Here is a 25,647-nt window from a genome sequence, read left to right as displayed (position 1 = left end):
TTCATGGAATAGGGATGCTTTACTCTGCAGAAGCAGTGGCTTCTGAGAAGACAGGAGAGATAACTCAAGTATGCCTTGCAACATTCCATTCTATAGCGATGAGACCGCTGTGTGTTTGACGGGGAAAACTGGGATAACTCCTTAAATGACCAAATGCAACAACTTCCATTAATTATTTTCACTATTCAGAAAAAAAAAAAATCACTAGCATTTCAGGAAAAATATCTCATTTCTTCAAATACAATTTGAGTTAGAGACGAAATTTCCAAGTAGTCACATGCCAAGAGATTCTTTGTTTCTATTCAGGGGCTGTGGAAAGCACAGTGCTTGGCACGCAGGTCAATGCTCAGTACAGTTTCAGAGCTGATGGCATGAATACACTGAAACCACCAGGTCAATGCCTTAGTAACCCCAGAGTTCCACTCAGACCTGGGACCACTTTACAGTCTCACACTCCTCATTCACGATCTCTCTTTAAATAGGCAGAAGCCGTGGGCAGGAGGGAGAAGCACAACAGGTCTAATCTCATGACGGAGTGCATGCTGAGCTTGTGCAAAGTCCTGGCTGCAGTCCCTCCTCCTCCACTAAAAACACTCTGCGGGCAGTGTTTGTAAGCAACATCCTCTAGCGCACGGCAGAAAAGTTGTCATGTTGGTCCCTTAATGACTACCAGAGCAAAAGAGATTTCTGTAGGTGTAAAAAGATTGAGTGCAAATTATATCTTTAAAAACTTTTCAAGTGTTTTAACCCAACAAGAAATTTGGGATTTATTAATTCTTTTTACAACTTATACCTGATGTGGATAGGCATCGCCTGAGCCCATTTGTCTTTTGTTCTGGTCAAAAATAATCCAGAGTTGGCTGTCAAATTCTGACTCATATAACAATTCACAAAGAAGTGGACAACTAGGTGTTACTTCTCCACTCTTAGGCTATTAAGAAAAAAAGAACAATTACTTGTCATGGTTTATATATAATTTATAATACCATTATACTGTTTCATTAAAAAAGTATTCAAAATACATTCTTATAAAAGTACAGGATAGCTACTATCTTGGCATAAAATAAATTAACTTTTGTAAACTTTAAAAAATACAAACCTAGTGCTCTTCCTATACACACCACACACACAAACACTCATTCCTAACAAATATATATAGTTCCAACATATATACTCTAATCTCTTTATAAAATTCGAATTTAACCCTAACCCTAACTCTAACCTACCATCTGTAGCATGAAAACTAAATTTATAATGTTTAAACAAAGTAAATATAAAATGAACTGAAATCTCATTCACTGTAGAAATCTCCTGGATCCAACATTGACAATGGTCTCAATTACGTTCACTACTGATTCTTCACAGAGGGCCTCAGGCCAGGTGTCATCCATGGAGCATTGTTGTAGTCAGGATATACAGTATCTCCCATATATGCTCAACGCTTGGTACCCAGCTGGGGATGCTGTGCTGAAGATGGCTGAAATTCTAGGAGGTAAGGCCTCGCTGGACAAAGCTGGGTGGCAACAGGCATGCCCTGATTTTTAGTTTCCGGTCCCCTCCTCTCTGCTTCCTGTCCTCTGTGAGTCGAGCAGCCTCCGTTAACTGTTCCTGATGCCACTGTGTGTTACCTGACTACAGGCCCAGAAACAAAGAGGCCAAGGGAGCACAGGCTAAACCCTCTCAAACAGTGTGGCAGAGCAACAACTCCTTCCTTTATGCATTTTTATTCCTGCTGTTTGTCATATCGACCCGATAAAAAAATTATTAAAAAACAAAAACAAAAAAACCTAAGACTCAAAGACAGGAGATGTCTTTCCATCTGTGATCTCATAAACTATAAAATGAAAGTTTCCTGTACAGGTGTATTTTACTAGAAAACACTTACCTGATGAAAGGTATATGTCAGAACCATCTCATAAAGTTGGCGATTATTTGGCAAAACATCTCTTGATCCTAAAGGTCTGGTTTTTGCAATTACTGGGCTGTAATAAGGCAACTGCATCACTGAATTAATTCAAGACTTCATTTAGCAATACAGAGAAGCAGTTAATTATGCCAGCTGAGAAGATTACTCTTGAAACTGCCTTTTTTAATAAACCGCATATTTTAATTATTAATATGTACTCCATATTGACTAAATCGCTGCAATATTACAAAAATTTATCATCAAAACCATTCGAAAACGTTACCAAAGAGCTCTTAGCATAGCCAAACCCCAGCACTCGGGGATGACTACCAACAACAGGGAAAGAACAGCTCCGATCAGACACTCCCCACCACCCTCTCCTGCTGGTGCTGCTGCATAAGCCTGGCATGGGCCACGTCATATGCCAAGGCTATAGCTAGCCCTTGTCCCGAGGAGATGACACTGCCGAGGTATTAGCAGCAGAACACCAAGACTGCAAGTTCCTGCTTCCACAAGGAGTTATGGCATAGACACTCAGGACACATTTCTTCTACCAGTCAATGGGATTTTCTGATATTGAATTTTTACCAGCAGTGAACCATGCATTCACAAAATAAAAATTGGGCACTGTTACCTTGCTTTGCTCTAATAGCTGAGATTAAACAGGGTGTTATGCATGGAGAGCAGCAGCTCTACAGTTAAGAAGAGACAGGGTCTCCCTAACTTCTCCAGGTCAGCCTGGGACTTGCTGCTCTCCTGTCTCAGTCTCAGCTGGTCATTTATGTCAGCAATGGTGGCCAACAGACAGTGACAGCAGCGCTGATGGGAGGGACCAGTGAGGCTGGAAAGCCATCCCAAGAGGATTCCTGGGCAGCAAAATCAAACTGCATTTTTTATTGCTAGCAGCACATAGATAAAAAATTAGAAAGAAAACAAACAAAACACCCCCAAAACCTCACACTGTTCCTATTAACATTCAGCTTTTGTAACTCTGAAAACAGTGATAGATACCGCAGTGTTTGGACCCAGCTCTTCAAAGTAATGCAAGGAGCCAGATCTTCATACTTTAAGGAGGATTGAACATCGAAACGATTGATTCCTTCAGATGCATGCTATAAAAGATATTTAAAAATTAATTTTTCAACCGTTAAGACAATACTTTGACTCTAAAATAAGTTTATGTAGTGCAAATATTTAAATACTCATGGACGAATATATATAGATTTGATTTTTGATTAGTTCCCCATTAAGGTTTACATCTACCACAGAAATTATTTTTCATAACACAAATTACACTAAAAATGATGAGAATGTTATAATACTTACAATGTTTAACTGTGGCGCAGTACACACTATTCCATGGAATGATATGGTATAATCAATATTGACATCACTAAGACTTGCCCACCAACGAGCAATACAAAATTCAATTGCTTTTCCACCCTGCAAATAAAAACAAGAATGTTAAAGAATAAATCTGTTTTCTAATTCTTCATTCCACCAAATATTACCTGTTTCAAAACAAAATTTTTATTTGCAGCAAGAAAACTAAAGATTTTATCATTTATGCTAGGCATTCAACAAATTATAATTGCACGGGTGAGTATAGATAAGGCATTTAAATAGTTATTAATAATCCAACACTTTTTAGATCATTAATAAATAAAAAACCTAGGACCATTTTAAGACATCGACATTAATGACGAGAAAGAATATTGGGAAGTTTATGAGCATACTCAATAGGCATGAATGGAGACTGTTTATGAGCATACTCAATAGGCATGAATGGAGACTGTTTATGAGCATACTCAATAGGCATGAATGGAGACTGTTTATGAGCATACTCAATAGGCATGAATGGAGACTGTTTATGAGCATACTCAATAGGCACGAATGGAGACTGTTTCACAGCCACCTGGCAACTGAAGTAGCAAGTTACAGTCACAGCCTTCTCTTATGAAAAAGTTGAAGTGTATTCTAGCACTGCTGTACTAGGAGATGAATAAATGCTAACACTGCCCCACAGAAAAGTAACAGGCAGGAGAGAGCAGGAAGAGAAAACCCAGACGAGCAAGCACAGCAGCACAGCAGCACATCGCTACCCGCCGTGAAGGAAGTCCAGCCATTCCTACCATGGGGGAGAACAGACCCGACAACAGTTTTATCTGGAAATCAAACCACTCCACAGAGACACAACAGGAGGGCATTAGTAAGACCACTGTAGAAGAGGTTCACATAAGGAAACAATCTGCAGGCCGCACTATGTGCTAACAATGCAAAATGAAGGTCCAGATATAAAGCAGCCCATGACTACAACTTTTCTTTGAAGTATCCGAGTTCAAAGAGACAGGAATATTGGTTGGGGTACAGTTCAGTTATAGAGCACTTGCCTGAGATGCACAGACCTGGGTTCCATCATAGAACTTTAAGAGGAGAGAGTAGAGGAGTAAAATTCACTTTTGAAACACAGCTTACATTTTATTTATTGGCAGAGATTCACACTATGTAAATCAGGCTGGTCTGAAACATTCAGTGATCTCCTTACCTCTGCCTCCCAAATACTAGGATTTACTGTTAAGCACTATGATAACTGCCTTGGTTTTCAGTACTCTTTTCTTTAAGGTTGTTTATTTTATGTATATGAGTGTTGCACTTGCGTGAGGTGCTTGCCCAGTGTGAGGTGGTCAGAGAGGGAACTGGCATGGCACGTGGCTGTAAGTTGCTTGCCATGTGGGTGTCGTGAACCAAAGCAAAGTGCTCTACAAGAGCAGCAAGAACTCTTGACCCCCAAGCCATTTCTCCAGCCCTGGTTTCCAGTATTCTTCATTAAACTACCTTTCATCCTACCTCATCTGTGAGGTATGAACAAAATATGAATCTCTTACATACTCTAGGCACAAACTACAAAGTCTTAGCCCATGTCAAAAGAAAAGGGAGTACTCTGAATCTGAACCTGTCAAACTTACCAGGACAGGAAAGGCTTCAATCAGTGTTCCTTTTTCTGGAAGGGAACAAAACTTATAAAATTCATGACTTCGATATGCTCTCTGCTTCACAAGCTGTACTGCATGAAGAACAAACTTTGCTGATACCTCAGAAGAACATGAACACACTGTAACTTCTAAAATGAAGAAATAAAATAAATTTTAAACTGGTTACGAATGAAAATGATCACAAAATGTTTTTTTTTAAATAACTTTTACTTTTTAGGGAATAATAAAAATAGAACGATATTTTCTTTATTACTTATAAACATATTTTTATTTGATATATGTAGGTTTTGTACGCATGTACATTATTCTGCACATCATGTGCATGTCTGGGGCCTGCAGAGGCTGAAGTCACAGCTACGCCGGAACTGGAACTACAAATGGTTGGGAGCCTCCACGTGGGTTCTGGGAATCAGACCCAGGTCTCTCTGGAAGAGCAGCAAGTGCTCTTAACCTTACTTCTCTCCAGTCTCTAAAATGGTATTTTCAAATGAAAGCCGCAAGCTTCTTCAAAAAGAGTATGTGTATACATGACAATCTCTAAGAAATAAACCATCACTAAGTGAACAGCAATCTGAACTTCAGACACCAGGAAAAAACAAAGTTACTTCTGGATCTACACACAATTATCCTAACCAGAGCCTTTAAAATCTCTCTTTTCTCTTATTTTAGTCAGAAAACAAACTAATTCCCAATAAACAGATTATAATTTTAGCAATCCCTATTTATCAAGTCTAAATTCTCTTCCTGTTCTTTTCCTCTGGTATGTATTCCTAAATTTCTTCAAAGTATTGTCATCAGAAAGAACCGCACCCGCTTAGCTTTACTGTACTGCAAGGCTAGAAGTAAACCAAAATCAGGAGGAAGATTATTTAAAGAACACTTGTTCTGCCGGGCGACGGTGGCGCACGCCTTTAATCCCAGCACTCGGGAGGCAGAGGCAGGCGGATCTCTGTGAGTTCGAGACCAGCCTGGTCTACAGAGCTAGTTCCAGGACAGGCTCCAAAACCACAGAGAAACCCTGTCTCGAAAAACCAAAAAAAAAAAAAAAGAACACTTGTTCTGATCCAGGGTACTGAAGCAAGGATCGGTTCATTTTATTTCTTACAGACAAGGGGGCAGAGGGGAAATCAATCCATTGCTCTGAGTACATATATGGCATTCTGACAATATTTTGAACGATCTGAAATAGAAACCACCAGAACATTTGTAATCTAACACTGTGAAATGATGTGGAAACATGTTCATTCTATATGATTCATATAGAATGTATTATAGTAATAACCTCCACCCAACCCTGGAATGTTTTCAACACCAACTAAATAAATCCTAAGGGGATTATATTTACTGATTTATCACTAAACAAGGTTTTTTCTTCTTTTTAATTAAAGAAAACAGACTCAGTAAACTGCAAAGGCTGGACAAAAAAACAAGAGTAATTTCTGTGGATAAGGTTTTTTTATTCTTTAGTACTATTACTGAATTTTATCAAAGCCTTGAGCTATACAACCCCAAGGGGCCTTATGTAAATACTGCAGTACTAAGCAATGCCACAACTTGGTCTTAAAATAGCCCACAGTGACAACTCACAATTATAGCCCCACATAGCTTTCTGTCACTGAGTGCAGCAAACTCTTAAGAGTACAAAGGCTGACCTAGCATAGAGGAAGCACTCCATAACCATCTATTCTTATAGACAGTATCAGTAAAGGTATTTCACTCTACTGCTTTCTCAGCAAGTCAGTCAGAGTTTAGACAAGGTATTCTGTAGGAGACAAGGCAAACAGTCTTCCTCTAAGGGCCTAGCATAGACACAGAATACAAAAAGATAACAGTTGGGAAAAACTCCTGAGAACCCTTACAAGGAAATCAACACAGCAACAGTGCATTATTACCAGTGTGCAAATTCTCAAATACATTAACAAAATAAAAGGTCACAGTCACATTTTACTTACCAGCCCAGGTTGCACCCTCAGGAACCTCAACAAAATGCCTTCGAATCTGACCAGGTTTAAAATGTACATCTGTAAAGGCTAGATCATAATGTGATGACTCATTTACTCTGAAAATTAAAAATATATATATATATATATTAAACATGATACTCTAACAGTAAAGCTACATGTAAACAATAAAGTCACTGGCACTCTAGATGTTCCTAACATATGCAAGAGTACAGTTCGCCAGAAGTAAACCCTGTATTGAGCTTGCAATAAGTTGGTGATAAACAGCAAGCACAACACTACCTCATCATGCAACACAGCAGCAGATCTAACCTGACAGCAGCACAGATGAGCCTGCTAACCTACTTTTATACCTTGCAACAGAAACAGTAAAATGCTTAGGCTCTCACCTGTTTTTTTTAAAGGAAGTTTACAAAACTCACAGGATTTTGTCATCACCTGATACTCAACTAGTGATTTCTAATATTAAAATCAAATCATATTCGTGCCAGCGACAGTCTCACAGGTGCACAGGTGAAACAGAGAGTAAGCCAAGCCCCTGTTTATGTTTCAGAATGCTCCAAAGACAAACTGCTTTCATAAGACATCAAAGAAACCTGAGCATCAAATGTGTGACTATATATACTAGAAATAAAATACATCTGCAGTCACATGGTCCTCAGTTTTACCAAGAAGAAATGAGTACCCACTATGTATGAGGCACTGTGATGTGTAGCTAGAAATATGTCAATGAGTAAAACATGACTCTCTGATATATAAAAACTGATGGGGAGAGAAAACCATTTAATACAGCAAGCTTCAGAAAGGAACTGTTGGGGAAAACAGAAAAGGGTTTAGAGCCTAAAAGTGAACCTGGGGAAACTTCCTCAACTGCTTATTATTGAAAGTCTTTTCTAAAGTCCCACTGGACGTATACAAAATATATAATTGAGAATTTAACTAAGATACAATTTTCCCATGTTTTAAATTTAATCTCTTCAATTTTATGCTATAGACCTCACTGGCTGAGGCCTATTCCATAATTAACTCAAACAACCCCCCAAACAGTATTAAATTTAGAATGTGTAAAACACAGAGGACTCACAATCAAACAACGTAAATTAAATTTTAAAACCTTGGAACACATCAGCCAAAGACTGTCCAGGAGCTGGTAAAAGGTGTTGATGAGCACAGAGAAGGAGCTCCCTTCACTAGGATGCCCAGACACAAGACTGGTTATTTAACAGACAGGAAAATGAGGCAAAGGAACCAATAGTACAAATGCATAAAAACTGAGGAAACCAGGTCAGGGAACTAGCTAAAAATGTGCAATTTGGTAGAGTCAGTGACAGGAAGCTGTCTGGGACTATAATTGTAAGTTATGTATATTGTGGGCTTTTAAAGGAACCTAAACCTGATCCTTAAGGAGTGGGTGCCCTTGCTGTGTTTGAAGCATGAAAGAACATTATCAAGCTGAATTCCATTGATTCCAAGAAGGATAAAAGAATAATTGTGGAAACAAAAGGTTGTTTTGGGATACTTGCACACTGTATTAAGTTGTATTTGCTGTGACTGGTGTGATAAAAAGCTGAACAGCCAATAGCTACGCAGGGAGTATAGGCAGGATTTCCAGGGAGAGAAGGAAAGAGGAGAACCTGCAGGATTTCCAGGGAGAGAAGGAAAGAGGAGAACCTGCAGGATTTCCAGGGAGAGAAGGAAAGAGGAGAACCTGCATGCACAGGAGACACGAGGACAGGAAACAGAAGGTGTAAGACGGAAGAGAAGTAATGCCACGTGACACAAAGTAGGTCAATATATAAATGGGTTAATTTAAGTTATAAGAGTTAGGAACAAGCCCAAGGTAAGACCAAGCTTTTTCATAACTAATTACAAGTCTCCATGTCATTATTTGAGAGCTTGTTGGTAGAACAAAGAAAGACTCATTATATAGAAAGCAACTAGAAAAATCAGAAGAGCATAATCAGACACAGGAAAGTAAAGCCACATGGAGTGGAAGAAAATGAAGAATCACTACTGACTAATAAAAGAACAGGCAAAATGAAGGCAGACTCAGCTGGGCAATATGGAGTCACTGGTACACCGTCTGGATAAAAACATTTCAGTCAAGTGTGGGCAGATGCCAAGGCTCTCAACTACTCATAATTAATACAAACAGCAAAGCTAACTACATGCCATCTAGAAAGGAGCACGACCCAGTTACCTGCTTCTGTCTTATAATCTTTCTAGTATTAGCTTCTGGGTTAATAATCCTTCAAAAGTCTACACTGTGTCACATATGGGCATGAACAATGTAAATGTAATAGTAAGTTAAACATCTTACTTACTTTGCTGCTATAACTGCAGTGATTGGAACTCTGAATAGAGGACCTGCATTAGGGGATGCTATGTCATAGCCACATACCTTGAAGAAAGAACGCAAAGTTTCAGCATCCATGAACAAAGTTGCAAAAAAGTAAGTAAAAGGTATAATGCAAGCATAGAATAATCTAATCTTAAAATATAACACAAAGTCCAAATACTCACATAAGCAAACCATGACTAAAATTAATGGGCAATACTGCATCAATTTTTTTTTTTAAAAAAAAAATGCATTTTAATTGCTATCTACTACAAAATAAAACTACTATTATAAATACTTTGGAAGCAGAAAGATGTTATGATTTACTTACAAATGCCATGTTTAAAAATGTTTTGTCTAAACACTAAAGCTAATGACAGTACAGGTTTAGCTATGTTTAACAAAGTAGAGAGGTTGGTCAAAAAGGCTTTGCTATCTATGTCTTCCCCAGCCTTCTTCACAAAAGGATGCAACATTAACTCCTTCAATGGACAAAGAAAAGATGACAATATACCTCTGTATAATGCAAGCCTTCTCTTAACCCCCTGGGGTCCACACGTATGTTTATGTGCCGACACTGGTTCATGAGCTCCAGATGGCTAGGGCACTGGACCCAAGAAGAATTTGAAGTTAGAGCTAAATGAAGCTGGAGGGATATTTTCTCAGAGTTTTCTGGAATAAAAAATAAAATAAAGTTAACATTTCCCCCTGTGTCTGGGAACCATTTTAAAAGTTCTATCAAGAAAGTTCAGCAATTGAGTTTGGTCAGCTGGACATTGCGTTAGACACAGCGCCCACATCACAATAAATAAAAGCACAGCGTCTCCTTATACTCAGTGTCCTGCCGCGGTTCATCCAACACTGCTAACCCTAAAACAGGAGATTAGTGGATGTTTCATATTGCTGCACGCAGAGAAGAGCGTCTGAGTAAAATAAGCTGCCATGCATGCGACGGCAGCTTTAACTATACACCGTAGAGCTGCAGTGTCCCTGCTACCCCAGCTGCTGCTACTTCTAACGCTAACCTTCTACTGAAGAAATGAGATAGGGCACAAAAGGAATCTGTAATTTTATTATACGTTTAATAAAACTATGGGCCACTAAAGGCCTGGCTGTACTGTTTTCTTGATAGCCAAGATGCTGCCTGAACTGCCAGGTACTGGGATCCCTAATTAACATTTCTCATCTATTAAGCTTTAAAATAATCACTAATTAAATTGTAACTTCTCCTTAGAGTAGTGGTTCTTTTTTTTTTAAAGAGTTTTTTTTTCTTTTAAATATTTATTTATTATGCATACAATATTCTGTCTGTGTGTATGCCTGCAGGCCAGAAGAGGGCACCAGACCTCATTACAGATGGTTGTGAGCCACCATGTGGTTGCCGGGAATGAACTAAGGACCTTTGGAAGAGCAGGCAATGCTCTTAACCACTGAGCCATCTCTCCAGCCCATGAGGAACTGTCTTAAAGGGTCACAGCATCAGGGAGGCTGAGAACCACTGCTTTAGAGCATTAGACAAGCAGCATTCTTCTTCTTTTTACCATTCATCCAAGTAACAAATATGAATGCTTCTGCTTACTGCCAGCCTACTACTTACCTGTGTTCTCTGGAAATACAGGCTCAATGCCAACACCATGATCTGAAGGAGCAGCCACCTGAACAGGATCTCGGAGGTAGATGCCACGGTTATTTCCAACTGTAACTGTAAAACCTAATCTGTTAGCAAATGATGTATTCTGAATGAGGTAGTCATAGGCTTTGTCAACCTAAAAAAGAATAAATGGTCAAGAAAAATATTTTATTACAAATTAAGAATCAATTTAATTAGCAGCAAAGCTAATTTCTATATTCAGTTCTCTAAACTAATCTCCACAGCTAAGATGGCAAACCTTTAAATGCTTTAAAAAAAAATACCATTCTAATCACGACTTGAAGACTTTCCACTGTAGTCTGCATTTACAGCGGTTCTCACGTGATCCAAGGCCACTCACTAACTTCTGCCTGACCAATCTCTACATGCCCTCATGTTTCTTTATTTCAGTGCAGCTACTCTCTCTTGCCTACTAAGTCTCTTTGTGCCCTTTGTCTGATAGTTCTACAATGGCCAGCTCCATAGTTTAGACAGGCTAAATTAGCACCGTAGAACAATCTATACAGCGTTATCTTGATGGCTTATCATTACTTTTTACACAGACAACAATACCTGAATAATTCCGTGTCCTTGGGCAAATACTTCTATATTTTCAGCTTTTACTGCAGTGTTTTCTAGAGCTCTTCTGACTGAGTGAACAGTATAGTCAACATTATTTGCTTTCAGACCTAAAATTAAAAAACAAAACTAAGAAATTAATGTTAATGAACTCACTAGCTGAAACCCCCCCTTCACCGAGATAACATGTACCCTCTTCTGCTAAATCTTTTTTTAACGTTCACTTCTGAATGTTTTCTTAAAAATTAACAAAACAGTTGATTTAAATTGCTTGTGTCACACAAATACTTAAGAGAAAAATTCGTTGCATGCCACTGTGCAGGCATGTCAATGCAGGCTATGTAGAGATGGCAAGAATGCACCAAGCAGACATGTTAGATGCATTCAATGGCACTTTCTTTAAAATACTGTACGTTCAGCACTATGGTTGGGAAAGAAATTTTCAACTAGATTATAATTTATGATTAGCAGTGGAACTTAAATAAAACAAATCAAAAACACTAAACAGGTCTCACTACAGCTCAGAATCTTTAATGACTAGGCACCAGATGATTACAGTGTATAGTCAGATTTTGAACGTAGAAGGCTATGGTCAACAATCTGCCAGCTTATTACTCATTGTTAAAGAAGAAATACTATATACTATGTTTGTCCTCTCAGAACTCATCAAATATGTTATCCATAAAATATTGCAATATGCAAACAAAACAAACAGGTAGTCTATGATGCAAACTAAGGAAGCTATAATTGTGTCCATGAGAATCCAGAAGAACTGTAGGTGAGTCTTGTAGAACACATGAGTTTTCAGATCCAAACCATGGTATAAAGGATTTGCAGGTAGAGAGAAGACATGCAGTCTTGAAATATCTGGTGAGTCTGAAGGACGAGAAATGAGCAGAGACCAGGATCTGTCCTAGGTCTGACTCACGCTGGCAGGTGATGTAGCACTGACTGGGGCATGGAGGCAGACGATTTCTCCCCAGTGTGGGAGAGGAGGGAGTTATAAGAGACAGAGGCGGGTGGAAGGTAAGACTTGAAAAGAGCGACACTTTGAGGCAGTGGCTTGGTGATGCCCCATTTAATACTGAATAACATTCTTCAGCTGGTAGAGTCGAATAAACATTTTGAATTTGTTTACAGTCTACCTTTTGCAATTAGCTCCATATCAGCAAAGTCATTTTTGATATTCTACGGATAATTTAGCCCCAGAACTAAACTCTTATTTGATAATCATCAATCACAGTCGATAAATTGTATTTTCTGGATGAGTGACTACCCACTCAAAGGGCTATTATTCCTTGCACCATTTTCTTCCTTATACCTTATTCTGTGTCCTGGACATCAACAATTCTATCCATACTCTCACCAAAGAACTACAGAAAACATAGCATACAGTAAAGAAGAGAGTAGTAAATAATATTCTTACCTGAAAGTACCAGGGCAATGCCCCCACAGGCATTGGGGGAAGACATTGATGTCCCATTCATTAGCTGAGTCCCCCTCAATGTCCAGTTAGGCACAGAAGCAATAGCACCTCCTGGTGCACTAATACTCACACCAAGGGCCCCATCAGCACTAAAAGGAAAGCAGAGAGGTTTATGTAGAGTGAGGATAGCTGGATATGCACAATATTTAAAGTCATAATTACAGTCCAAAATGATACGATATTTGCAGTCATTCCAAAAAGGAAAAAAAAAAAAAGAAAGAAAGAAAAGACAAAGATATTATTATGGGGTAGCAGTGGGAGGAAAATGACCAAACACAGCTAATTTCTCACTACACACTTTTTCCTTTTAAGTGAAATTTCTGTGTGTATGTATGTTTATGTGAGAAAGTCAAATATGCCAGCTATTTGAGTGCTCTAACTCCTTGATGAGGGTATTTCTTTTACCTCTATCAGTAAATTTTCACCTTGTCCAACAGAAACATAACATGAGCCTTATATCTAATTTAAAATTTTCTAAGAGCCAAATTAAAGAATTTTAAAATCAAATTATGTGTGTATGTATATATGTGTGTGTCAAAGAAAGAAAGAGGGAGAGAAAAGAAAGCTGAGAGAGAGAGAGAGAGAGAGAGAGAGAGAGAGAGAGAGAGAGAGAGAATAAGAGAGAGAGAAAATAAGAGAGAGAGAAAATAAGAGAGAGAGGGGGAATAAGAGAGGGAGAGAGAGGTGTCGTGGCATGCCTGTGTAGGTTGGAGGGCAACATACTGGATGACGCTCTCTCCCAAATGTGGGGCCCGGAGACTCAACTCCAGTGTATTCGTAAACACTTCTGACCACTTATCCTACTAGCTGTAAGACCACAGTAACACCCAGCACAGCTCTATGCCCTGTCCCAAATAAAGATATACCTATTTTGTCTTTATGGTACCTTTCATTGAATATGTCTATATAAATAATGTTTAATTTTTCCACAATGAACAATAAATTTTCCTACAGTAATCTTTGAAGTCTCTAGGAAAAAGATGGAGAACCACAACAATGATTCCACCTGGTTGGTATGATGCCATTGTGATGATAGCTGCTCCTGGCTACTGGGCACCAAAGATACTCCATTTGGAGCTTCTTTTCTTCTTGGTAAAACTGGCCTTTAGGCAAAGAACTGCCACTGCCTTGACTACTGATAAAATGCATGGTGTCCAAGCTGGACAAGCAGGATACAAGCAAAAAGACTGCCAAACCATGCCAGACAGGGTCAGACAGGTTTTCAAACTTTCCTGCCTCTCAGGCTGGGCGGTGGTGGCGCACGCCTTTAATCCCCGCACTCGGGAGGCAGAGGCAGGCGGATCTCTGTGAGTTCGAGGCCAGCCTGGTCTACAAGAGCTAGTTCCAGGACAGGCTCCAAAGCCACAGAGAAACCCTGTCTCGAAAAACCAAAAAAAAAATTAAATAAATAAATAAAAATAAATAAATATTTTCCTGCCTCTGAAAATGGTCTGTCAGATACTCTCAACCTCAGCCAAAGTTGGTTTCCCCGACACTGCAAATGGCTTTGGGTGATTGCACAGTTGTCTCTGTGCTTTCTTGCACCTTTTAGAAATTGCCTGACTACACTTCCTATTTACTCAGGTTATATTATTTCCCTTCTCGTGCCTTTAATGGGGTTGAAGAGTAGAGAGTCATAGTTACTTTCCTCTCATGACTTTTTAATATTAAGACTTCTTAGAATAGGATAATTATTGAAACGTTTAGCATATGTTTCCTATTTGATGTTGTTCATGCTGGTTGTAATTCTAATTTTTATGTATGTCATGCCTCATCTTTTCCAAAAACAATACCTGATATTTGATCTTACTGTATACATTTTTTTTTTTAATTAGGCAAGAACTCTCTTATTTAGACAAAAAGGGGAGGTGTTGTGGGAAATCCTTCAGCCAATAGCCTTTAAGATACTGAACCACTTTGGACATCATCTCAGGTACTCTAAGAGCGGACAAAATGCGTGACTGGATCTGCTGCTGGATTTGGTTCCAGTTCCCAGTGTAGGCAGAGGTCTGCAGATTGCTACCCTGTGAGTTTATCCTCAGATAAATATACATTTGTTATATTCCATTCCAGGCTATTGTAGAACTCTTCGGTACAACTGTGGTTGTTGGATCTCCTACTATGATTCTTCCCCTAAGTGAGTGATTTTCTTTTTTAACTCCTGGCTAAGAATTATAGGGTGATTTGATTTCTGTTCCACAGAAAGCAGACACACTGGTGAGACGGGTTGGGGGCAGCACTTTCAGAGCCTATCTGAAATATGACTAGACTAAGTGTCAATGTGTAAAAACATTCATGTTATATTACCGAGAGACAGACAACAGTGTCTGATCATATCTTCTCAAGAATAAAAGTACAATCTTCAAAATGTCACCCATCAATTAGATAATGGATGTGAAGATTTGGGGATAATTTCCACATTCTTGTTTATAACATCTTTTTTTTTTTTTGATTTTTCGAGACAGGGTTTCTCCGTAGCTTTTGGTTCTTGTCCTGATACTAGCTCTTCTAGACCAGGCTGGCCTCAAACTCACAGAGATCCGCCTGCCTCTGCATCCCAAGTGCTGGGATTAAAGGCGTGCGCCACCACCGCCTGGCTGTTTATAACATCTGCAATATCAACCAACAATCACAATAAGCACTAGGTCTTTAACAACTGGAAGAACCTAACTACAAAAAGTTAAAATGTAACTTTTTTTAAAGCACTTCTAAATGTTTAAATTGCTATTCTAAAATTGAGTTTACTGAAGCATCAACAATTTGGAAAACTATTTTCTGTGGTTGGGTTTTGTTGCTAGTGTCTTAATGATGAACGGTCTAGTGTGGGTTGGCCTGTGGGCACGTACGTAGAGGACTGACTTGATTAACTGATAATGGAAGACCTAGCCTAAATGATAGATGGTATCAGAAAACCAACACTTGCTTATAGGTCTCACCCAAAGTGTTCAAAGTAGATTATAACTTCAAAATGAATATAAGATTTGTTACTGTGATTCTTTACAAAAGTACAGCACGTTTCACCAAAGTTTAAACATCAAACTTGCTGGGAAAAAAGGCTATTACTATTTATTATCTACAACCTCCTCTTCTCCCACTTTCTAAAGTTTAATCAAATACATGTATTGCTTCCAAGAACTACTTGTACTTACCTTGGGCCTCGAGAAGACCACGTGTACTGATTCGCAGGTAATTTCTCTCTCAGCGAATACTCTGCAACCATCATATCAGGAGAAACATAAGCCCCAACACCTATAGGATAGATTCACCATTAACAAAAGGGAAGACAATTTTTTTACATGTATACTAACTTTTTACCAGTATCATCATTACTCAATGTGAGAAAACTGCTTACTATCTATTCTCTCTCTCCACCACCACCCCTCAGATGGAGAGGGAAGAACATTCAATGAAGAAACAAAGTAAGCTTATATTATAAACTAAATACTAAGGACACTACTTTTATACATATAAAAAAAACTTCTATGATTATTATGTGTCCTAAAAAAAAACTGCCTAAAAGTGTGCATGTGTTTCTACTAAACCACTTCTCCTAAACCCCTAGATAACACAGTCCTCAGACTTTCCTAAGAACACATTTAGGGTCTATGTCTCACCCACATTCCACAGGACACTTGCAGTCCATTTTAAGTTTACTCAAAACATTATGAAGGCAACCTGACTTTATAGAAGAAAACATCCTGTCACAGTGTAAAATGACTGAACATACCTGTGACAGGGTATATATTAAAAAGGCCTCCAGTGTTTTATATGGAGAACACAATACTTGAATACGCTGTGACTGTGATTTATTGTTTAATTCATGTATTGCTGGGGGACGGGGTCTCTCTAGTGTCATGGGGTGACATCAAACCTGTGATCTTCCCCCTTCAATCTCCTGTTCTGCAATGGTAAAGCTCACTAACCTATCACGCTGGACGTGGTTCCACCTGGACAACCCACTGTAGAAAGACATGGACCATTATTTCCAGCACTTGAAACATAAATTGTATTATGTTTCCAGACTGCTTCATTAATTACTTCACAGATTCTCCTAAAAAAAAAAAAAAAATTCCTTTGAGCAAATACATCTATTCCACATTTAATTTTTTTTTTTCGAGACAGGGTTTCTCTGTGGCTTTGGTGCCTGTCTTGGAACTAGCTCTTGTAGACCAGGCTGGCCTCAAACTCACAGAGATCCACCTGCCTCTGCCTCCCGAGTGCTGGGATTAAAGGCGTGTGCCACCACCGCCCGGCCCTCCACATTTAATTTATAACGAAACAAATTATAATGATTCCAAACTGTGTAACTGACAGTAGCTTTAAATGAGGTATCAGATTCACTCAGTTAAATGATTACACACACATTAGCAGGTAGGCTTTTAGTAAGACACAATGCCATTCCAAGTGATATACCCTAGTTGAGTTTCAGTGAATTTGCAAGTTATATTAAATAAAAGAAAAACTTAAAGAAAAGCCTGGTTGGTGGCACGCAGCTTTAATTGCAACTCTCGAGAGGCAGGCAGAGGAGTAGTTTTGTGAATTCAAGGCTATATCTGGTCTACAAATAGATTCCTAGGCTAGACACCCAAGGCTACATAGTGGAACACTCTCTCAAGAAAAATAAAAGAGTAAGCAAACAAAACCAATATGGGGGGGGGGACACCAAAATCCACAATATCAAGAGGGTCTGTGAAGTAGTAGTGTTGAGAGAAAAATAAAAACCAAACAAAACACCAAAGTGACTCCTACATGTATTCTGACCTGGGATTATTTGAAAAAAGCCACTTAGTATTTCTAGTGAAAAGTTAAATGGGGGGAGAGACTAGAAGAAAAACCTAAGAATTTGAAAGTCAAAGAAATCTACTCAGAGATTGATAGCAAACAAGAATGTTTTCCTGAGATGAAGAAAATGGAAATTAAAGAAGGTCTAGCTCAAAAGGGTCCTGAAAAATCCAATGTGTGACATCTAACAAGAGATTCAAGTTCAGTTACCAAAACACTCATCATTGTGCTCAGAACTGACTGTGACTCCAGCAACAGGGTTCTACTGCCCTCTTCTGACCTCCATGGACACTGTGACACAAGTGGAACACACTCACACACACACACACACACACACACACACACACACACGAAGGGGGGAGGGAGAGGGACTTTAATGGGTAACTGACAAAGGAGAAAAGTAAAGAAAAAGATAATGAGATGACAGAAGGGGCAAGACTGCACCTTAGAAAGAAATGGCTAAAACTGACAGGGAACATATTAAAAGGGCAATAAAACAGTATTTCATAAGAAATCCAATTCCTGGAAGAAATGAGCCATCAGGTAACAGTACAGCCTCTAGATTGTTACAGCTTCCCCTTTGACGGACCCTAAATAATCAGGTACCAGATAACTGGCATATAGTAATACTTTAGTGACGGGAGTGGTGGAAATGTTGATCACTAAGGAAATGCTCTAAATATTTCAACTATATATTAATATAAAGGGAAGGAGCTAAGGTAAACAGGTTAAGGCCAACACGGTACTGCAGTAGAGGAAATGACAGGGATGACAGATGTGTAACAGTTTCCTCTGAGACTGAAATATTTCATCCTGCAGGGAAGCTCCTTAAGCAGGAAAGTAAACAACTCAACACTGGTTCAGCAAGTCTCTGAAACTGAACAGATTCACAAGGCCCCTCCCTGCCAGAGTGAGCAAAAAGCTGAGAGCCTACCTTAGAGGAGAGAAGATAAGCTGCAATCAAGACTCTCACAAAAGCTAAGTTGCAAAGAAGTCTCTGAGACTACCAGCTGCCTGCAAGAAGCAGAAACCAGCTGAGCTGCCTGGAAGAGGTTGAGACCAGCTGAGGCACCTGGAAAGGACAGGCTCCAACCTGCTGAGCTGCATGCAGGCTGTGCAGTGTGCTCTAGGTTCCCCGCTGGTGTGGGAAGTCCTTCTATATGTGTGCTGCTTTTATTGGTTATTGAATAAGGAATCTGCTTTTGGCCAATGGCTTAACAGAATATAACCAGGATAGAAGAGATATATATAGAGAGAATAGGCCTCCGGAGTCAGAGAAGCCATGCAGCCATGCCAGAGACATACGCGCCAGAATCTTGCTGGTAAACCACAGCCACATGGCCATACACAGATTAATAGAAATGGGTTAACCAAAGATATAAGAGCTAGCAAGCAAAACACTTAAGTGAATGGCCAAGTAGTGATTTAAATAATATAGTTTCGTGTGATTATTTCAGATCTGAGCTTCTGGGAATGAACAAGCAGCCTACGTCAACACCCCACTTTGTGAGAGGTCACCCACGCTGGAGTAGGCTTTGATGACGCAGTTGTCTTTGAGTCACTTCTCCTACAAGTAACCTCTCACCCACAGTCCTCTAAGTAACCCAAAGAAAACTCACTGGGTCACTACTGTGGGATTCTCCTCTGTATGCTGTGATTACCATTAATAAATAAAGGAACTGCTTTAGACCTATAGCAGGGCAGAACTTAGCTAGGCGAGGAAAACTAAAGTGAATGCTGAGAGAAAGAAGGGCAGAGTCAAGGAAAAGCCATGTTGCTCTGCCAGAGCTGGACGGAATTTTACCCAGAAAGCCACAGCCATGTGGAAATACACAGATTACTAGAAATGGGTTAAATTAAGATATAAGTGTTAGCCAATAAGAAGCTAGAGCTAATGGGCCAAGCAGTGTTTTAATTAATACAGTTTCTGAATGGTTATTTCGGGCCTGAGAAGCCAGGAAACAAACGGCCTCTCATTCAACAGGTCACCAAGCTGGACTTTGGTGGTGTCCGTACTTCGGTCTGTTGTGGGGTTCCTACCAGGTGAGCAGATGTATGTATTTTATCTCCCGAGGAAAAGTTTTGTCACATCATTACAAGAAAGAAGGGGGTGCAGGAGAGAAAGTAGCATGGATAGAGGAGACAGGGAAGCTTAGCAACTGGAGCCAGTATGTGTAACAACAGCAAGCTTGGTGGTTAAGGAACAGCAAGGTCTGTGCACATCTGGGCCCCTGTCAGGTACGCAAGCACCCCTGACAAGTCCCAGAACATCTGTGAATGAGCTATTTTGGTGATGGATGGCCCAATAAATCCAAAGTTGCTAGAAAGGAAAATGTGGAAGCATCGACCAATGTCAGAGAGTTAGGCAGGTTGGGAGTGTCAGAAGCACTATACAGAGGAGCAACCCTAGCTACCCAGGCTTGGAATGGTTTGGCAAGGGGCAGTGATTGGACCTGGCATTAAAGACGTGACATGGAGTGAGAGTCTGACTTACAAAACACAATTACTTGTCCATCATAGGTATAGTTTACTGTAATTGCAATTCCCTTACTTAAACTATTGATGCTCTTAATTAGTAGGTTCTATGATATGAGATCTGACAAAGAAGACTTACCCAGAATTTGGCCAATGAGTTGCTTCTCCATAGCTATAGTTGACAAGATCACACTTATGATTTATTACTTCTATCATCTATTAAAAGATTAAGAATCTAGTTTAGGAAGTCATTTGTAGAAACAGATTACCCAGTAAATAAGGTTTATAATCCCACAGTGTTTAATCTAATTGCATCCTAATTTATGAGGTATTTCTAGGCATACTGTAATTAAAGTCATAGGTAACAAGAGAAGAGTTACTAAAGCATCAATTAAAAGTGAAACTATTCTCTTTGGACTGCGGGAATCATAGAAGGAAATGGGAGAGGCATAGATTCTGAATAGATTTAAAGGCACTTAAGTTGCATGACAAAGTGAATCATACAGAATATTAAATTTACAAAGGGTTTAATTTATTCCTTTCAGAATATTGGAGCAAGCCAAATATTTTTTAAAACCTACCTTGAAAAGTTTGCTAAGAGATTTACAACAAAGAGTATAAAATATTTTTTCTACAAAAGGTTTCTTAAGCCAAGAAAGTTCTTCATGGTAATTTTTAACTTCAAACTGAATTAATCAGCATTGGTTTGTTTCTATAAACACTGTTCTGTACACCTAATTCTGTTTAAATATACTCCTGATAAACTAAGAGTACTTTATAAACATTATATAGGCTTCTTATTTATTTATTTATTTATTTATTTATTTATTTATTTATTTATTTATTTATTATGCAATATTCTGCCTGTGTGTATGCCTGTAGGCCAGAAGAGGGAAACAGATCTCATTACAGATGGTTGTGAGCCACTATGTGGTTGCTGGGAATTGAACTCAGGACCTCTGGAAGAGCAGCCAGTGTTCTTAACTTCTGAGCCATCTCTCCAGTCCCATTATGTAGGTTTCTAAGTCCCTAAATTATTAACCTATATCAAGAACTTCCAGACACTCACAGCTCTGATGAGGCCTGTGCCTGTTTCCATGGTGCTTAGCCTTGTATCACCAATCTTAATGGACAGAATTTGAGCACCAGGAGCAACTCCATTCCGTTCAGGCTCCTCTGGAAAATGCCCAGCAGCGATACTTGCTACATGGGTTCCATGAGCTCCTATAGACAGAAATAGAGTGTGTGCGCATAAGATGAAAAAAATCATCACATACTAAAATCGTAACCATTTCAACATGTATATTATGACAAAAATAATTTAACAAAAACACAACCTGATCGCATATCTAATATCTCAAATATATTCCTATCATTCATACAAAATCAACTTAAATTATATATATTTGCTTCTCTACACTGGATCCTACCCTGTTTATAGTAAATAAAAAATGTAAGCCATTAGAAGACAGCCAATATTTGCAATACATAGAACCTACAAGTAACCTGTATCCAAAGTATATATTAAAAAAATCTTGCAAACCCAACAAAGAAAGTAGAAAAAGGAGTTAGAAATACCTGTCCACCAAGCAAAATTTGAAAACACATTCCACAAAAAGGATGTCCATAAGACATACAAATATGAAAACATGTTTCACTTCATTGATCATCTTGGGATTACACCTTATTGTCAAAATGAAGTATCTCTCCACATCTTTAAACATAACTAAGATATTGAAGGCTGACAATAGTTTAGAATATACTTGTTTGAGAAATTTGAACACAGGGATTCTTAGGGACTTAGTAGTCTTGCTTTTGCCCCAGTACCCAACAGACATGTGCAAACATGTTCACCAAGGCATTCAGAAAAATGTTCATGCCTGCATTACTTATGTAATTCAAAATTCCAAATAGCTTAGGGTTCACTAAAAGTAAATGGATATTTAACATATCAATCCATAGAATTGACATAAATTAATGTGAACTAATATGAATCAAAATGAAGCTTACAATAAGACTGAATTAAAGTCTCATACAAAAACTAGGCTAAATTCATTTATATAATTGAAAAAAAAACATGTGGAAATTAAGAATATTTTTGTCAGTTCTGACTCAACACAAACACCCCTATATGTACAAAGTAATAAGGAAGACAGTAGTTAACTTGGGAGAAAGGTAAAGGTTATTAGTTTTTCTAATGTTAGCACACAAAATAATGCATTTCCTTATGACATCTTTCTATGTTTACCATACTCTGATTTCATGCAGTCCTCATTATCTTCTTCTGATTCCTGGCATCTGCGGTCTTTGTCAACACAGTCCCACCTTACCGCATTCTCTTTCTGTCTCCTCAGCAGCCCAACCCTGAAGGCCTGAGCATCTTCTTTCCTCTTGTTTCTGTATCCTCAGCATAAAAACACCCAAGCCTATCTACAATATTATTTGGCATGCTCTTCCACTTTATACAAGTGTTTTATGATAGATACATTTTCACTAAAACTCATATTTGACATTTATATATAAATTTGATTATGTAATATTTTATATCATAATACAAGTATTAAAATCTCTCTTGGACCATTATCTAGTAGCACACTATTGAGCAGTCAACTTATATGTCCTTACACAGAATACTATAATGAGAATCATCTTAAGTCTTTGTACTTATGGGTGAATTCCTCAAGGGTTAATATTTGCAAGTAAAATCACTTCATATTTATTAATGGCTTTTCTGATGTTAAGATTTTGCTTTATTTATGAACTATCTCTACACAGTCATAACTTTAAAAGATAAGAGAGTCATATCTTATCAAAGTTTCTAGGCTTGGTCCTTCAATAGAAATTTCTATGATGAATTCACCAGCACCTCACTCTAACCTGCAAGGATTTATCACTCAGCTACTGTACGGCTATCTCTCACTAGTAAATCTCATAAACCAGATACCTCCACTGGTCACAATGGAAAGCAGGTTTCCATCATCATAAATATTAACAGAATAATTCAACATCTCAGCTGTGCCAAAAGAGCCGTATTCTTGGGCCTCTTTGTAGTTTCTCAACACAGTACATTTACTCAAGTCTCCGTTTTCATTGGAATCAACACAGGCTCTGTGGAGAAGGAGAAACGGGTATTAAAATTCACCCTTCCACTCTTGCTCTGAAGATCACACAGTACAGTTTCTCAGTCATCCTCTCCCAACACTCCATTCCAAAGACTACATTCCTTCCTTTCAGACTGAGCAGTTAAGCTTAGGACAGAAACCTCCAGAATCCAGTGCTAAAACCAGGACACTGATGGTCACAGATGGTATAGAAAATTAACTGGACAGGTGAGAAATGAAAACTGAAGCTTGGGTTGGAGTGTGGACGAGTTTAGGACGGCTCAGACACAAAGGACAGCCTTTACTCCCTGCTGCCGATTTCAGTGCTGGCGCTGTGACTCCAGCAGCAGCCACAGCTTCTTGCTACCAAATGGCTAAAAACTTCAAACTGTAGTCACATACAGCTTTAGGAGAATATTTTTTTTTTTAACAAAACAAAATTTCCACCTTATTTTATGATTCTCTTCCTACCTGCTGCTTACCTATTTTATTACTGCTAAAATTATTTTAAGCACATTATTAGTCTGTTTAAATCTATTTAACTAAAATGTCACAAATGTTATATAAAGATCAACCCTTTGTTATTATGTTTGTTTGTGTATGTATGTGCATTTTGAGAGAGTGTTATTACACAGCCCCAAATGGCCTGACAGGCACTAAGCAGCCCATGCTGGCCTTGAACTTGTGGCAATCCTCCTGTCTTAGCCTAGTAAGTACTGAGACTGCATATATCCACCATTATGCCTAACCCAGGACTGAACACTTAATTACTGTGTTGTGCTGCCAAGTTAACTTAGCTATTCTATCTCTATTTAAAACATTGAAGTCCAAATTTTCTTCCTTTTATCCTTGAGTTTTTAGTGAATACACTACAACATTTGTGGTTACTTTGCAAACTGCCCAGTTTTAACAAGGAGCATTTCCATATATCTCAGTGATCAACCTGCCAAAATGTGGTTAATCAAGTAAGATTTTAAAAAACAGTAAATGTAATGCTTAATGTAAAAAATACTAAGTTCAAAAGGCTTGCCCATGGATACCAACAGCTGATTTGTCTCTCACACAATGTTGCTAAGTTATATGATTATATAAACCACAACTTTTCACAGCTTTGAGGGTTCACGATTTTTAGGTAATGAAGAAGATCCACAAAATACTTGAGATTACCTCCAGGTCTCACCATCATGCCACACCAAGCAGTCATACACAGGGCCTGGATCACTATACTTTTTCTCAAAAGAATTAAGTAATTCCACTTGAGTTTGCAGCTCTTCCTTGATTAGCTTATTGCCCTATTAATCAGAAAACAGATTAATATTAGAATATTTTTGTGTATATGAGAGTTGTATTAACATATGTATGATCAAAGACAGTGTTGAACAAACAGAAAAAAAATCACTTCGGAAAAACATAGTAAGAAAACAGAATGCTTTCGCAGTGTTGGAGACTGAGTCTGGAGCCTTGAGTATGTAAGGCAAGTTCTCCACCCCAGTCCAAAACTCCACTTTTAATTAAGAAAATGTATATGTTCATAATAAAAGAATAAAAAGGGATAAACACTTCTTTGTGACTTGTTCCTGGGATGGCATAATAAAAGCTTTCCTTTGGCACTTATTACCATGCATGGGCCATCCAAATCTGCTGCACTTAGCATACCATGTTCATAATAAATAAAAACAAAGGCCGGGCGGTGGTGGCGCACGCCTTTAATCCCAGCACTTGGGAGGCAGAGACAGGCGGATCTCTGTGAGTTCAAGACCAGCCTGGTCTACAAGAGCTAGTTCCAGGACAGACTCCAAAACCACAGAGAAACCCTGTCTCAAAAAACCAAAAATAAATAAATAAATAAATAAATAAATAAATAAATAAAAACAATGCAATGTAAGCCCCTAAATCAGTGTCTACCTCTGATTCCATGAAAAACTGTTACATTACTGGGAGACCAGAATTTTAAATTATGTTTTCACTGAATATTTCCAAAGGGTGTAGTTCTTTATAAGAATTATTAAACTTAACTGTATTTTATTCTTTAAACAAGAATTGTCACTATTCAAATTATACTATGACGACGGTTAGAACTGTTTAAAATATAATAATTTTGAAAACTATGAGAATAACCTGGGAATACCAATTTTTGTCCTTGAATCTCAGAGTAACACCAAAAATTGAAAACACTGAGATTGTTTGCATTTTCAATGCTGTAATTCTAAAGTGTAACACTGTTGATAAATATATTTTAGCTTTTCTTCTTAAAGAAAAAGCATAAAAGCAAACAAAAACCCACAAAGACATTATGTTCACTTATAACTGACTAAAATGAAGCAGGAGGGCAATGGTTAAGAACAGTGCTACGCCTGCAGAGGACCAAGGTTTACTTTCACCCACACAGCGATGCA

At 38.4% G+C, this 25,647-nt stretch overlaps 1 protein-coding gene across 3 annotated transcripts in view; it reads right to left on the bottom strand.

Moving 5' to 3' along the window:
* The window catches only part of Tpp2 (tripeptidyl peptidase 2), a 62,857-nt gene that overhangs the window by 19,842 nt on the left and 17,368 nt on the right, over positions 1–25,647 (bottom strand). For all 3 annotated transcript variants that reach the window (XM_057758430.1, XM_057758431.1, XM_057758433.1), the window contains exons 5-21: positions 24,419–24,543; positions 23,095–23,258; positions 21,220–21,374; positions 20,290–20,366; positions 16,817–16,944; positions 16,043–16,142; positions 12,834–12,982; positions 11,402–11,517; positions 10,796–10,964; positions 9,713–9,870; positions 9,185–9,261; positions 6,852–6,958; positions 4,873–5,027; positions 3,233–3,349; positions 2,918–3,018; positions 1,886–1,982; positions 794–931 (exon numbers count right to left, since the gene is read on the bottom strand). In XM_057758430.1, coding sequence (XP_057614413.1) covers positions 794–931; positions 1,886–1,982; positions 2,918–3,018; positions 3,233–3,349; positions 4,873–5,027; positions 6,852–6,958; positions 9,185–9,261; positions 9,713–9,870; positions 10,796–10,964; positions 11,402–11,517; positions 12,834–12,982; positions 16,043–16,142; positions 16,817–16,944; positions 20,290–20,366; positions 21,220–21,374; positions 23,095–23,258; positions 24,419–24,543 — 2,133 coding nt within the window. The remainder of the gene's footprint in view (positions 1–793; positions 932–1,885; positions 1,983–2,917; positions 3,019–3,232; positions 3,350–4,872; positions 5,028–6,851; positions 6,959–9,184; positions 9,262–9,712; positions 9,871–10,795; positions 10,965–11,401; positions 11,518–12,833; positions 12,983–16,042; positions 16,143–16,816; positions 16,945–20,289; positions 20,367–21,219; positions 21,375–23,094; positions 23,259–24,418; positions 24,544–25,647) is intronic.

The sequence above is a fragment of the Chionomys nivalis genome, chromosome 26 (assembly GCF_950005125.1).
Source record: "Chionomys nivalis chromosome 26, mChiNiv1.1, whole genome shotgun sequence".
Lineage (NCBI taxonomy): Eukaryota > Metazoa > Chordata > Mammalia > Rodentia > Cricetidae > Chionomys > Chionomys nivalis.
This window is presented reverse-complemented; position numbering and strand designations above follow the sequence as displayed.